The following is a 14,592-nucleotide window of genomic DNA, read 5'->3' as shown; positions in this document are numbered from 1 at the left end:
AACGGCAGGGCTCAGAAGGGAAGGACCGCCATTTGGAGTGCAGATGTTGCTGGATTGGTTTCTGGGCACCTGTGGGCCCAAAACAGTGGAAACCCCCCAGAAGTGACCCCATTTTGTAAACTACACCCCTCAATGCATTTACCAAGGGGTGTAGTAAGCATTTTAACCCTGCAGGTGTTTTGTAGAAATTAGTGTGCGCTCAATGTTGCAGAGTGAAAATGGGATTTTTTTCCATAGATATGCCAATATGTGGTGCCCGGCTTGTGCCACCATAACAAGACAGCTCTCTAATTATTATGCGGTGTTTCCCGGTTTTAGAAACACCCTACATGTGGCCCTAATCTTTTGTCTGGACATATGACAGGGCTCAGAAGTGAAGAGTACCATGCGGAGTGGAGGCCTAATTTGGCGATTTACAAAGTATTGGTTCACAACTGCAGAGGCTCAGATGTGAAATAATAAAAAGAAACCCCTGATAAGTGACCCCATTATGGAACTGCACCCCTCAAGGCATTTATTAAGGGGTGTAGTGAGCATTTTCACCCCACAGGTCTTTTCCATAAATGAATGCGCTGCGGATGGTGCAAATTAAAAATTTATATTTTTCCCTAGATATGCCATTCAGTGGCAAATATGTCATGCCCAGCTTATGACGCTGGAGACACACACCACAAAAATTGTTAAAAGGGTTCTCACGGGTATGACGGTGCCATATATGTTGAAGGAAACTGCTGTTTGGGCACGCTGTAGGGTTCAGGGCCGAGGGAGCACCATTTGGCTTTTGGAGAGCGGATTTTGCTTGGTACTATATTTGTTTGAGTATTGCTGGTGTTTTATAATGTGGGGGTACATGTAAGCGGGGCGGAGTATATAAGGGGCATAGTCAGGTGGTATAAAAAAATAAAAATAATCCATAGATGTGTGTTACGCTGTGAAGCAATCCTTTCTGCACAGGCCGGTGTCGCACTGATAAATGGTGTCATTTCTTATCCCCCTTTTGGTCCACACTCCGCGCCTTTGTAGTTTGGGGAATTTTGCTGGGAAAGTATTATCCTGGTATAATACGGGCACCGTCGCTTCCATCGGATATGATTGGGCCCTCCCTTCCTGGTTCCCTAATTTTAGGTCCTTGATAAATCGCCTCTTGAAACAGAAGAAATGTTCTCCTCGGGCACAACTGCATATTTTTTTATTTCCTGACTTATTGGAGCCATAACTAATTTTATTTTTCATAGACGTAGCGGTATGAGGGCTGGTTTGTTGCGGGACGAGCTGTAGTTATTATTGGTACCATTTTGGGGTACATGTGACTTTTTGATCACCTTTTATCCTATTTTTTGGGATGCCAGGTAAACCAAAAAACGCAATTCTGGCACAGCTTTTTTTGGTTTTTTTTTATACAGAGTTCACCACGCATTATAAACTACATGTTACCTTTATTCTGCGGGTCAGTACGATTCCGGCGATACCTAATTTATAGAACTTTTTCATGTTTTACAACTTTTTGCACAATAAAATTACTTTTGTAAAAAGAATGTATTTTTTCTGTCGCCAAGTTGTGAGAACCATAACGTTTTAATTTTTTTGTCGACGGAGTTGTATGAGGGCTTGTTTTTTGCGGGACGAGCTATAGTTTTTATAGGTACCATTTTTGGATACGTGCGACTTTTTGATCACTTTTTATTGTAATATTTGTAGGGCAAAGTGACTAAAAAACAGAAACTCTGGTAACGTTTTTTACGGGTTTTTTTTACGCTGTTCACCGCGTGCAATAAATAATATAATATTTTGATACCTCCGGTCGTTACGGTCGTGGCGATACCAAATACATATGGTTTATTATTATTTTTCAATAATAAAGGACTTGATAAGAGTAAAAGGGGGATTGTGTGTTATTTGATTACTTGAAACTTTTATTGTTTTCAAACTTTTATTTTTTGCACTTTTTTTTACACTTTTTTATACTTTTTTTACACTTTTTCTCAAGTCCCACTAGGGGACTTGAAGGTCCAACGGTCAGATTTTTTTTTTTCTAATACATTGCACTACCTATGTAGTGCAATGTATTAGATCTGTCAGTCATTCACTGACAGCAAGCCGTTTAGGCTTCGCCTCCCGGCGGGGCCTAAATCGGCTTCCGTAATGGCAGAGCAGGAGACCATTGTGTCTCCTGTTGCCATAACAGCAGTCGCCAGTCCCGATTGCCTGTCAGGGCTGGCGATCTGCTTGTAACCGCTACGATGCAGCAATCGCTTTCGATTGCTGCATCGAAGGGGTTAATGGCAGGGATCGGAGCTAGCTCCGGTTCCTGCCGTTACAGGTGGATGTCAGCTGTACAGTACAGCTGACTTCCACCGCTGATGACGCCGGATCAGCTCCTGACCCGGCGCCATCTTGCCGGCAGCTACGGAAGCCGATCAGGCTCCGCCGCCGGGCGGATCTTGACCGGCTTCGGTGCTAGGCAGACCGGGAGGCCAGTATTAGGCCTCCGGTTGCCATTGCAGCCACCGGAACCCCGGCAATTTCATTACTGGGGTTCCGATGAGCTGCAAACACCTTAAGTGCAGCGATCGCGTTTGAGCGCTGCACTTAAGGGGTTAATGGCGGGGATCGAAGCTAATTTCGGTCCCCGCCGTTACAGTCGGATGTCAGCTGTAAGATACAGCTGAGATCCGGTGATGATGGGACCGGCTCAGCTTCTGAGCCGGTGCCAAACGTTTGACGTACATGTACGGCAAGATGCGGGAAGTCAGTACTTTCCATGACGTACATGTACGTCAAATGTCGGGAAGGGGTTAAAGTGTGCGCCGGTTTGTACACCGTAGGGCGCCAGCCACAGTGTGCACCCATCGCTAGTCCAAGCCCAAATCTTATTACTATATAATTGGTGCATTCTGCCACATTTTTGGCACGTCAATGGATTAAAGAGGCTCTGTCACCAGATTTTGCAACCCCTATCTGCGCTGCAATGTAGATTACAGTAACGTTTTTATTTTTAAAAAACAAGCATTTTTGGCCAAGTTATGACCATTTTTGTATTTATGCAAATGAGGTTTGCAAAAGTACAACTGGGCGTGTTTAAAAGTACAACTGGGCGTGTATTATGTGCGTACATCGGGGCGTTTTTACTACTTTTACTAGCTGGGCGTTCTGATGAGAAGTATCATCCACTTCTCTTCAGAACGCCCAGCTTCTGGCAGTGCAGACACAGCCGTGTTCTCGAGAGATCACGCTGTATCGTCACGCACAGGTCCTGCATCGTGTCAGACGAGCGAGGACACATCGGCACCAGAGGCTACATTTGATTCTGCAGCAGCATCGGCATTTGCAGGTAAGTCGATGTAGCTACTTACCTGCAAACGCTGATGCTGCTGCAGAATCAACTGTAGCCTCTGGTGCCGATGTGGCCGACACGATGCAGGACCTGGGGCAGGAAGTGAGTGACGTCACAGCATGATGTCTCGAGAACACGGCTGTGTCTGCACTGCCAGAAGCTGGGCGTTCTGAAGAGAAGTGGATGATACTTCTCGTCAGAACGCCCAGCTAGTAAAAGTAGTAAAAACGCCCCGATGTACGCACATAATACACGCCCAGTTGTACTTTTACTTTTAAACACGCCCAGTTGTACTTTTGCAAACCTCATTTGCATAAATACAAAAATGGTCATAACTTGGCCAAAAATGCTCGTTTTTTAAAAATAAAAACGTTACTGTAATCTACATTGCAGCGCCTATCTGCTGCAATAGCAGATAGGGGTTGCAAAATCTGGTGACAAAGCCTCTTTAAATAAATCTGCTTATTGCAGCATTGGGATTTGCTTGTATTGTTTTAAATGTGTCTTTTGGGGATGTTAACTTTGTTGTATTTATCTTTTTGGGTTTTTTTTCTGTCTTTAAATGAAAAGAAAAACTAAAGGAGAAATCTCAAAGTACATTGAAAGTCGTTACCAAAACTACAAACTCAACACCCAAAGTCACAGCAAATAATGGAAGTAGCTCCTCAAACAGGTTTGTATGTTCTACATATTTTTGGATTCATTGGAAGGGGATACATGATGATTATTCCATATTTATCAGTCTGGTTTATAGTAAAGTTAATCATTTTTAGTTTTATAATCTTTTTCTAAAAAAACAAAACACATTGGTATGTATGTGACGAGCTCCAGTAGGGAGCTAGTGAGCTTCCCTTGGGTTTGAACAAAGTGTATATAGTGATCAACCCCTCAAACCAGCCACGGCACGTAAACTGTTGGCAAAGCATATACTTGTTAGATATTAGTCCTCCCAAAACAGGCACTACAGATAAAGATGTGATGGGGCTTCTTTACACTAAACACAAACCCAGTCATCAATGTGAGTTTCGGTCAGCTAATGCTTACTTCTGCTTTTGTCTACAGCAAAGTTGCTAAAGAAAAGGAAGACAAAGATAAACTGGGGAAGGAAAAGGAGAAAGATAAAAAGGAGAAGACTCAAACTGCTCCACAAGAGACCAAGGCACCAGGCAAGGATGGAAAAGATAAAGTAAAGGAAGACCGGGCAAATAAAGATGAAAAACTGCGAGACGTCAAGGAGAAAACTCAAAAATCCGACAAAGAAAAAGAAAAAACGAAGAAGGAAGAAAAATCTCAGAAGGAGGAAAAATCTAAGGCTGCTACGACAAGCACTGAATCAAAACTGGCTGCAGAGAAGGAGAAAGAAAAGGAGCCCCCTCGGGAGAGAGATGTTTTTAAAGAATCTAAATTGAAAGAAAGTTCCAAAGGAGGAGATAAAACCGCTGTTGCTGGGTCCTTGAAGTCCCCTGTTCCCAGATCCGAGACCTCTGAGATTGAAAGGGGTACGTTGTTGTTGTTGTTGTTGTTGTTATTATTATTGTATTTAAATTTTTTTTTGTGTGTGCGTAAATAGAAGACAGATTTTTTATCTTTTTTAAATCCTACACAAAGTGACACTTCGGCTTTATTCAGACGAACGTGTGTGAAATCGGTCGTAAAAAACTTCCGGTTTTCACAACCAATTTGCCCCTGTGCGGGACTTTTTTTCACGGATCTCTCATATGCTTGAGTCTATTGAGGGATCCGTGAAAACTGACAAAAATAGGACTTGACCTATATTTTCACGGGCCCCGCACACAATCCGTTAAAACGGCAGCCATGTGAATAGCCCCATAGAAATACATGCGTCATTGTGACGCCCAGTAAAAAACAAAACGTCCGTCACACTGACGATTTACACGTTTTGTCTTAATAAGCCCATAGTTGTGAGTTAATTAAAACTATTTTATAGTTTGTAAAATGTTGTAAATCCGTCTTCAAGGGCAAATATCAAGACCGATGCTGCACAAACCACACTGTTTTTATAGAGCACTTCCATGGGCAAAGTATGCATACATAGGCTTCTATACTGTTCTGAAGCGTCTGTGGTCTCTGAAATCTGCCTTTAGGATTAAAATTATATAAAAAAAACTGTGGACATTCATCGTGCCATTTTCAATTAAAGGGTTGGTCTCAGTATAGACAATCCCTTTAACCTAGAACCCCATTTGAACATACCATTACGTCCTATTTGCTGGGTTTTCATCACAATAGGACCTAATAGTACGTCCAGTGGATGGCACGGGCACAGGAGCTGTATATTACAGACAACATCGCACTGCAACATCCGGATTGAAGGTAACTAAGATGCCAGACGTTTAATCCCTTAGATGCTGTGGTCAATAGCGTTCACTGCATCTAATTGGCTACAGAGGAAGGCACTCCACGGGGAGCAGATGGATTGCCTGGCAGCCGGATGCCTAACAAGCTATTTGCCTATTATACCAAAGCCTTCTAATACTGCTACATCGGCTGTTGCAGTAAATATACCTACCAATTGAATAAAATGAATGCATTACTTCTCCAGCATGGTGAACTCTGTAAATTTAGAATTAAAAAAAACGCAGAATGAGATTTTTTTTTCCCGATACACCCCCCCACCTAAAACGTTACTTAAAGTTAATCAATAAATTATATGGCCACCCACAAGAACCAAACAAAAAAATTAAATTAATCTTTTTTCTTTTCTTCTCCTTTTAGAACAAAAACGACGTAAAATTGATACGCATTCTTCCCCATCACATTCCTCAGCAGTTAAGGTTAGTATAGCATGAGGAAGCCTGTATCCATATTAGGCTCACCTGTGTGGAATACAAGAGTCCGTCTTCCTTCAAGTTGGGTGCCAATTTTCTACTGGATGTCGCTGGATTTTTTTTTTTCGTTTATTTTTGTGTTGATATTTAGTATTTTGAAATTGCAAAAAAAAAAAATGCCATGTTTGGACTATTTTTCTATAAAGTATTTTTCTAAAATGGCAAATAAAAATCTAAATCTTCAAGGACCTAGCAGTCATATTTTTGTAAATAGTGTGAAGAAAGCTTGTGGTGAAGTGCCTGAATATTACTAAGCACTCCATTATTAATTGTGTAAGGGAGTGAAATAGCTACAAGCAAACCGCCTTCAAGATTCAAGTCGAGAAGAGTATTTTTCTTTTTGCTTTTTTTCCCCCCTCCTACACTATTTTCTATTTTTGTCTGAGAATTTTCTACAGAAGATTTCCTGGATCCTGTGGAAATATTAGGATACCTCCTGAATTCCTCAGGCGATGCAAGCTTCGTTTTGCCGAAATGTGCCTTCTAAGAAAAAGCTGTGAAAGATTTCCCTGTAAAGTCTGATGATCGTACCTGAAATAGTTGTGTAATTTGAGCATGCGGCTTCGGTCAGATGTATCCTGGAAAGTCTACCTGAATCCCGTTACATGTTGGTCTCTACATTTCAATTGACGAGAGATGTGGCAGCTGTATAATCGTCTCACAGACCCAAGAGATACCCATTTTGGCCTTCAAGCAGCAGCTGCCATGGGCATAGCCTACAATGAAGACTGGTGATTGCTATACCCATGCACCTCTTCTTATTTTTTCTTTTGATGCTCCATTTGAATACAGCTTTTTTCCCCCTGATGTCTATGATGACCGTCAAAACTGTAAGTCCCTTACTTCTGCCCATGAAGCACTTGGATTACCGAGATGTGCCTTGCAACTGTCAATGGATTTTCATCAATTTTTTAATTTTATTTTTTCCTCATATTTTGGTAAGGTAATATGACTTGACAGAATATATTCTGATTGTGAAAAGGACTGTTTTGCACAAGATTAATGTTATATTGTACACTTCATTTCACTTTTGCCACTTTTTTTTCCCCCCTCCCCTTATAGAGCTAAAATGTAAACCGTTTGCTTAGCTCTTAACACGAAGTGTGCATTTTTTTTTTCTTTTTATAAAATTTTGTGAAATTCCAACACAATTTTTTTTTTTCTATCTATGCTTAGCTAATGAATATCAGTTTAACATGTAGCAGTTTCCATATTGATTTTCTTTGTTCAGTGTTAACAGCATCAAAAGATTTATTCCCCCTCAAAGGAGTAGCTGTATTTTCTCAAGGTCACAACCATGGGTCTCGTTACTGACAACTATCCAGCTCACGTGTCATCTCCATTCATTTTCTACAGGACAACCTCAATGAATTTAAGGACTCTTCAGCAAAGGTTTGAGTTCCTTTCATCATTGTTGTCATATGTCAAACCATTTTTGCATTGTAACAAAATGTATAATGCACATATAACTTAGTCGTGCCTTTTGGGTTTGACCATGAATCTGACAGGAGAAGTTAGTGTTTGTGGTTTATTGTAAAGAGTTGTTGGTACCAATAATTTAAACTGCAGAACATTAACCGAAGGTGTAAGAAGAAACTTGATGATGTGATCAAAATTTAGAAACCCTGTCCAGCACTTAGAGAAAAAATAAATAAATCACATTCGACAGGTTTTTTAAAGGGCTTGTTTCATCAGGACATCCTCTCTCCAAATGCCCTATCAGGGCATATGGACACCATATAGGAGGGACTCACAGCAGTCCGAAAACTCTCATTCATCGACTGATTAGATCTTTTATGCACCCGATACAATGGTCGGCAGCACATCTTCCTGTGTAAACAGGGAGATGTGCTGCCAACATGATGCAAATGCATGGTATTTTCCCCATATATTACCGATGATTACTCCTTGTAAATGGAGCTAGTGAGCACCGATCGACGCGCTGTGTCGTCCATAGGCGCTCATTTTTATGGCCTGTTTTGCGCCATTTAAAAGGACCCTTAGACCTGGTGCTTGGTCCTTTAGATGGCGCGATACTGGCCTTGAAAATGAGCACCAATCGACGATACAGCACGTCGATTGGCGCTCATTACCTCAAATTACAAGGAGCAATCATCGGTGATATATGGGGATGAACAATCGTTTCTACGATAATTCGTCCCCATGCATTTGCATCATGACGGCAGTACATCTCCCTGTTTACATAGAGAGATGTGCTGTTGACTAGTGTCCTTTTTGATTTGAACAGCTGTTAAACGAGCTTTTTGTTTGTTTGTTTATAGTCTGATCGTTGCCCTGATCGTGAGCGTATGAATGCTCATTTGCCTCGTCACTGGCCCGTTCAAAAATAAAAAAAAATCCACATTTTTGTGGTCACATTTGACCTAAGATCTTAAAGGCCAATACGTTAAAACGGCTAATATATAAGACCCAAGGAAACCAAAACGTAGAGTGGATCCAGCAGGATTTTGTTTAAAGCCTGGAAATTCTTTAAACAAAAATAATTAGGCTCCAGCAGTGCTCAGTTTGGCACGTTCATTTGAAGAAAGAAAAAGCAAACTACGCTTTAGGACACCTCGAGCACACATCGGGGTGGAAAAAAATCGTATACAGTCTATTCAGTGAGCAAAATGAATACCGTTTCCCGGGCTATTGCCTAAAACAGTAATACAATAATTTGAAACACCACCTGGCCAGGTAATACAATACAACAAGTTTCAATATCCACATATGACAGAGATAGAATATCACAAGGAAATAAATATATATTTGTGTATGTATATAGATAGATACATACATACATACTTACTCTGGCTCGGGACTCCACTTCTAGAGGAAGCCCATGACGTCACTGTTCAAATATGGACAACGATGTTAGGGACTCCATCTAGGAGCAGAATCCCCAGCCAGAGCATCTGCAATGGTCTAGCCGGGGATTCTGCTCCTAGAGGGATCTACAGTGGCGCTATCTACAGGGTGGTGTGGCACTATACTAGGGAGTCCTTTCGTCCCCATGGAACTGCTGTTCTGCACTGTATTATTTTGTTCAGAACAGCAGTTCCGTGTGAAAGCAGGGACAGAACAGGGAGCTGGTGTCGACAGAACGGGGCACAGCCTCTCAGACGGGGCGGACCAGGCAGGTGACGAGGCAGCAAGGCGTAGCTTCCTCCTGCAGCACGGCACGACGGTGCCGCCAGAGAATCGATTTAACAATTCTGTTAAAAAAAACTGAATCATCAGAGGCCTTGTGGGCGAGTTAATCAAATTAATTTGATTAATTGACCAGCCCTACTCCTTTCTATGTGCATTGCCAGAGATTGGTTTCATTTCATCTGCTTTTTTGGTCTGAAATTGTGGGATCAGTTGAACCTTCTCCACGCTCGTGCTTGACTTAAGATATATATTTTGTTCTTCGTATGAAAGAGAATTATGGGAATCACTTAACTATATGTTCTATATGTGTATCATCTTTTCTTAACAATTAACTGTTAGATTTTACATTCACTTTGTAGCAGGTAATGAAAATAGTTTTTTTTCATTTCTTATAAATTTTCAGTGTAACTAAACAGATTTTTAGAATCCCACTTACCTTGACAAAAAATAGCAGTCACGAGCTTATTCATCTCTGTCATATAAAGAACAATTGATTTCTCCACCTGCCAACATACAGCAACACCTCCTCACAATTTTCTTATACTTACTAGCAAATTATAATGGATTTTATTATTTATACTTTTTTTTTAATTTGATTATTTTTTTTTTTTTTTTTTTTTAAGCTTGTCCTGATTTGGTGAAATAGCTGCCCACATAAGGTTTTGGTTAGCATATTGAATATAGAAGTAACAATAAAGGGAATGTATTTGTAAATGCCTATGTGAGACCAGAACTGTCAGACAGTGAGCACATGTGCCACATTTACATAGCTACTAGGCACCTGTTTTATGGTTTTAAGTGAACAGCACATTTGTTAGGTGCCCGCAAAACTATCATATTCTGGTCACACCAGATAGACATTGGCATAAAGTCACCGATGCTATGTTTAATTTTTTTATTCTACATTTGTATAACATGTTAAGTTTCGGTGAGCATGCTCTAAAATTGAATGCTTACACAAAGCTACATACGTCTGCATAACAATTCTGAGAATTTGGCACAACCGCTCATGAAGGGGTGGTCCTTATTAAGTCTGAGGAGAAGCACCATGCACCTCGAGCCAGCAGAATGATTGTGTAATGGAGGACTTGAAGGCAAATAATGAGATCCCTAAATATTTGTTTGGACCAGAAGTATTTCGCACAGGTTATTTAGAAGATCATTAGAGGGGTTTTCCCATCAGGGACACATGGCATATCCACAGGTCCGCACCTTTTTCTAGAACGGGGGCACCCTGAACCCTATACTACCTTTCTCGACTCCCTTCCTCGACTACCTTCTGGCCACTTCCTGATTACATGGTCGGAAATTACGAAAACCGCGTAATTTGCGTGCTACGTTGCTTCCATAACTGCCGTTCACTTCTATGGGAGTTATGGAAATCGCATAGCTCAGCGAGCTACTCTGTTTTCCTGATTTACATGGTCGGAAATTACGAAGTTGCCCCGGGAGACAGCGGGAACTGAGAAAGGTAGAACTTGGTTTAGGGGGCCCCGTTCTAGAGATAGGTGCGGACCCGTATCTATCTGACATTTATGGCATATCCTGTGGATATACCATAAATGTCCCTGATGGGAAAACCCCTTTTAACCCCTTCCCGCTCCTTGACGTACTATTACGTCATGGCAGCTGTATCGTTCGCGCTCCATGACGTAATAGTACGTCACGGGAGTAACGGCCGTTTCGGCCGTCCTCCCGACACATACAGGAGCTGTGACGCTGCTGTCTTGTTCAGCAGCTGTCACAGCTCCTACAGCGGGGACCGATCGCTGTGTCCCCGCTGATTAACCCCTTAAAAGCCGCGTTCTATAGAGATCGCGGCTTTTTAGGGGTTAAGCTGCCATCGCCAGCCTGCTACGCGATAGCGGCCGGCGATGGTGACTATGGCAACCGGACACCAAACAATGGCGTCCGGCTATGCCATAGACGGAAGCCTAGTGGGTCCTGACAACGTCAGGACCCACTATGCTTGCTGTCAGTGAGTAGCTGACAGTTCTAATACACTGCACTACGCATGTAGTGCAGTGTATTAGAATAGCGATCAGGGCCTCCTGCCCTCAAGTCCCCTAGTGGGACAAAGTAATAAAGTAAAAAAAAAGTTAAAAAAAGATGTGTAAAAATAAGAAAATAAAAGTTTTAAAAGTAATAAAAGTAAAAGTCCCACTTTTTCCCTTATCAGTCCTTTATTATTAATAAAAATATATAAACAAACAAATAAACTATACATAATTGGTATCGCCGCGTCCGTAACGGCCTGAACTACAAAATTATTTTGTTATTTATCCCGCACGGTGAACGCCGTAAAAAAAAATATTAATAAACCGTACCACAATCACAATTGTTTGGTCACTTCACCTCCCAAAAAATGGAATAAAAAGAGATCAAAAAGTCGCATGTACCTAAAAATGGTCCTGATGGAAAATACAGTTCGTTACGCAAAAAATAAGTCTTCGCACGGCTTTATTGATTGAAAAATAAAAACGTTCTGGCTCTTAGAATAAGGTAACACAAAAAGTGAATGATTGTTTACAAAACGTATTTTATTGTGCAAACGCCATAAGACATAAAAAAAAACTATAAACATCTGGTATCGCCGTGATCGTATTGCCCCGCAGAATAAAGTTAATATATCATTTATAGCGCACGGTGAACGCTGTAAAAAAAAAAGTATACAAAAACAATAGTAGAATTGCTGTTTATTAGTCACCACGCCACCTAAAAATGGAATAAAAACTGATCAAAAAGCCGCATGCACCCCATGAAAACTACAATGGATTCCTCAAGGGGTCTAGTTTCCAAATTGGGGTCACTTTTGGGGGGTTTCCAATGTTTTGGCACCACAAGACCTCTTCAAACCGGACATGGTGCCTAATAAAAAAGAGTGCTCAAAATCCGCTAGGTGCTCCTTTGCTTCGGAGGCCGGTGCTTCAGTCCATTACCGCACTAGGGCCACATGTGGGATATTTCTCAAAACTGCAGAATCTGGGTAATAAGTATTGAGTTGCGTTTCTCTGATAAATCCTTTTGTGTTATAAAAAAAATGGTATAAAAAGAGTAAATTTCACCTCTACTTTGCTCTAAATTTCTGTGAAACACCTAAAGGGTTCATAAACTTTCTAAATGCTGTTGTGAATACTTTGAGGGGTCTAGTTTCTAAAATGGGGTGTTTGATAGGGGTTTCTAATATATGGGCCCCTCAAAGCAACTTCAGAAATGAACTGGAACCTAAAAAAATAAATAAATGAGGCAATACTTCGCTTCTTACATTATACTGATAATGAGCCGTGCCCACTCCGAGATGACCCCAGTTTTGACCGTTTGTATAAACGGAGACCCCTATTAGACCGTTCCAGTGCATGGTTTTCCCAAGCATACACCCCCGAGAAGTGTTTTTCTATTGATGAGTCCCTGGTACATTTTAAAGGGAGGGTTCAATTCCGCCAGTACCTGCCAGGTAAGAGGGCAAGGTATGGCGTGAAGATGTATAAGCTGTGCGAGAGTGCATCAGGGTATACCTACAGGTTTAGGATATATGAAGGAAAGGCCACCCCCAAACCAGACTGCATCCTGGACTACAATAGGTACATGGGAGGGATGGACTTGTCAAATCAAGTCCTGAAGCCCTACAGCGCCATGCGGTGTGGTATAAGAAGCTGGCCGGGCACATCATACAGATGGCTTTGTACAATGCGTATGTGCTACGTCGATGTGCAGGCCAGAGGGGAACTTTCCTGGAATTTCAAGATCTAATCTTTAGGGACCAGGAAGGGGGGGCACCCAGTACTTCTGGAAGCGAGGCCACACGCATCGTACCAGGGCAACACTTTCCAGGAGAAGGTCCCCAAACCGGTGGAAAGGGAAAGAGTCAAAAGAGGTGCAGAGTCTGCTATAAGAGGGGGATAAGGAAGAACACAATATACCAATGTGACACGTGTCCCGAAAAACCAGGGCTCTGTATAAAAGATTGTTTTAAAATGTATCATACATCCCTTGATTTTTAATTTACCCTGATGCACTCCGCACAGCTTACCCCCCTCATCTTTCCCTTCTGAGCCCTGCCGTATGCCCAGGCAGCTGATAACAGCCACATGTAGGGTATTGTCGTACCCAGGAGAACCCACATTACAATTTAAGGGGTGTATATCTCCGGTGGCGCATGCTGGGCAAATATATTGGACACTGAAATGGCATATACATATATAAAATTGCAAATCTCACACTGCACCATCTGCTGCGCATTATCTATTACACAGTACCTGTGGGGTCAAAATGCTCACTACAACTCTAGATGAATGTCTTAAGGGGTGTCGTTTTTAAAATGGGGTCACTTCTCGGGGGTTTCAACTGTACTGGTACCTCAGGGGCTTCTGCACACATGACTTAGCACCAGAAAAGCTCCAGTAGGCCAAATGGTGGTCCTTTCCTTCTGAGCCCTCCCATGGGCCCAAAGGGCAGTTTATCACCACAAATGGAGTATTGCCGCACTAAGGACAAATTGGGCAACAAAATGGGGTATGTTGTTCCTTGTGAAAATAAGAAATTTTGATCAAAAATGACATCTTATTGGAAAAAATATAATTTTTTTCATTTCACAGCCCAATTCAAATAGGTGCTGTGAAAAAACTGTGCGGTCAAAATTATAACAAAAACCATAAATGAATTCCTTGAGGGGTGTAGTTTCCAAAATGGGGTCACTTCTGGTGGGTTTCCATTGCTTTGATACCTCTGGGGCTCTGCAAATGCGACATGGCACCCGAAAACCAATCCAGCAAAATCTGGACTCCAACAAACACATAGCGCTCCTTTCCTTCTGAGCCCTCCCATGGGCCCAAACGGCAGTTTATCACCACAAATGGGGTATTGCCGCACTAAGGACAAATTGGGCAACAAAATGGGGTATGTTGTTCCCTGTGAAAATAAGAAAATTTGATCAAAAATGACATCTTATTGGAAAAAATATAATTTTTTTCATTTCACAGCCCAATTCAAATAGGTGCTGTGAAAAAACTGTGCGGTCAAAATGATAACAAAAACCATAAATGAATTCCTTGAGGGGTGTAATTTCCAAAATGGGGTCACTTCTGGTGGGTTTCCATTGTTTTGATACCTCAACGCCTCTTCAAACCTGGCATGCTGCCTAAAATATATTCTAATAAAAAAGAGGCCTCAAAATGCACTAGGTGCTTCTTTGCTTCTAGGGCTTGTGTTTTAGTCCACGAGCGCAGTAGGGCCACATGTGGGACATTTCTAAAAACT

The 14,592-nt window shown here is 41.6% G+C and overlaps 1 protein-coding gene across 1 annotated transcript in view; it reads left to right on the top strand.

Annotated features, from left to right (window-relative positions):
* THOC2 (THO complex subunit 2) overlaps positions 1-14,592 on the top strand; it is a 107,299-nt gene that overhangs the window by 74,460 nt on the left and 18,247 nt on the right. The window contains exons 30-33 of the mRNA XM_075835772.1: positions 3,905-4,007; positions 4,397-4,833; positions 6,071-6,129; positions 7,540-7,575. Of these exons, the coding sequence (XP_075691887.1) occupies positions 3,905-4,007; positions 4,397-4,833; positions 6,071-6,129; positions 7,540-7,575 (635 nt within the window). The remainder of the gene's footprint in view (positions 1-3,904; positions 4,008-4,396; positions 4,834-6,070; positions 6,130-7,539; positions 7,576-14,592) is intronic.

The sequence above is a fragment of the Rhinoderma darwinii genome, chromosome 8, assembly GCF_050947455.1.
Source record: "Rhinoderma darwinii isolate aRhiDar2 chromosome 8, aRhiDar2.hap1, whole genome shotgun sequence".
Lineage (NCBI taxonomy): Eukaryota > Metazoa > Chordata > Amphibia > Anura > Rhinodermatidae > Rhinoderma > Rhinoderma darwinii.
The sequence above is the reverse complement of the archived record's forward strand: the minus strand, read 5'-3'. Positions and strand labels throughout refer to the sequence as shown.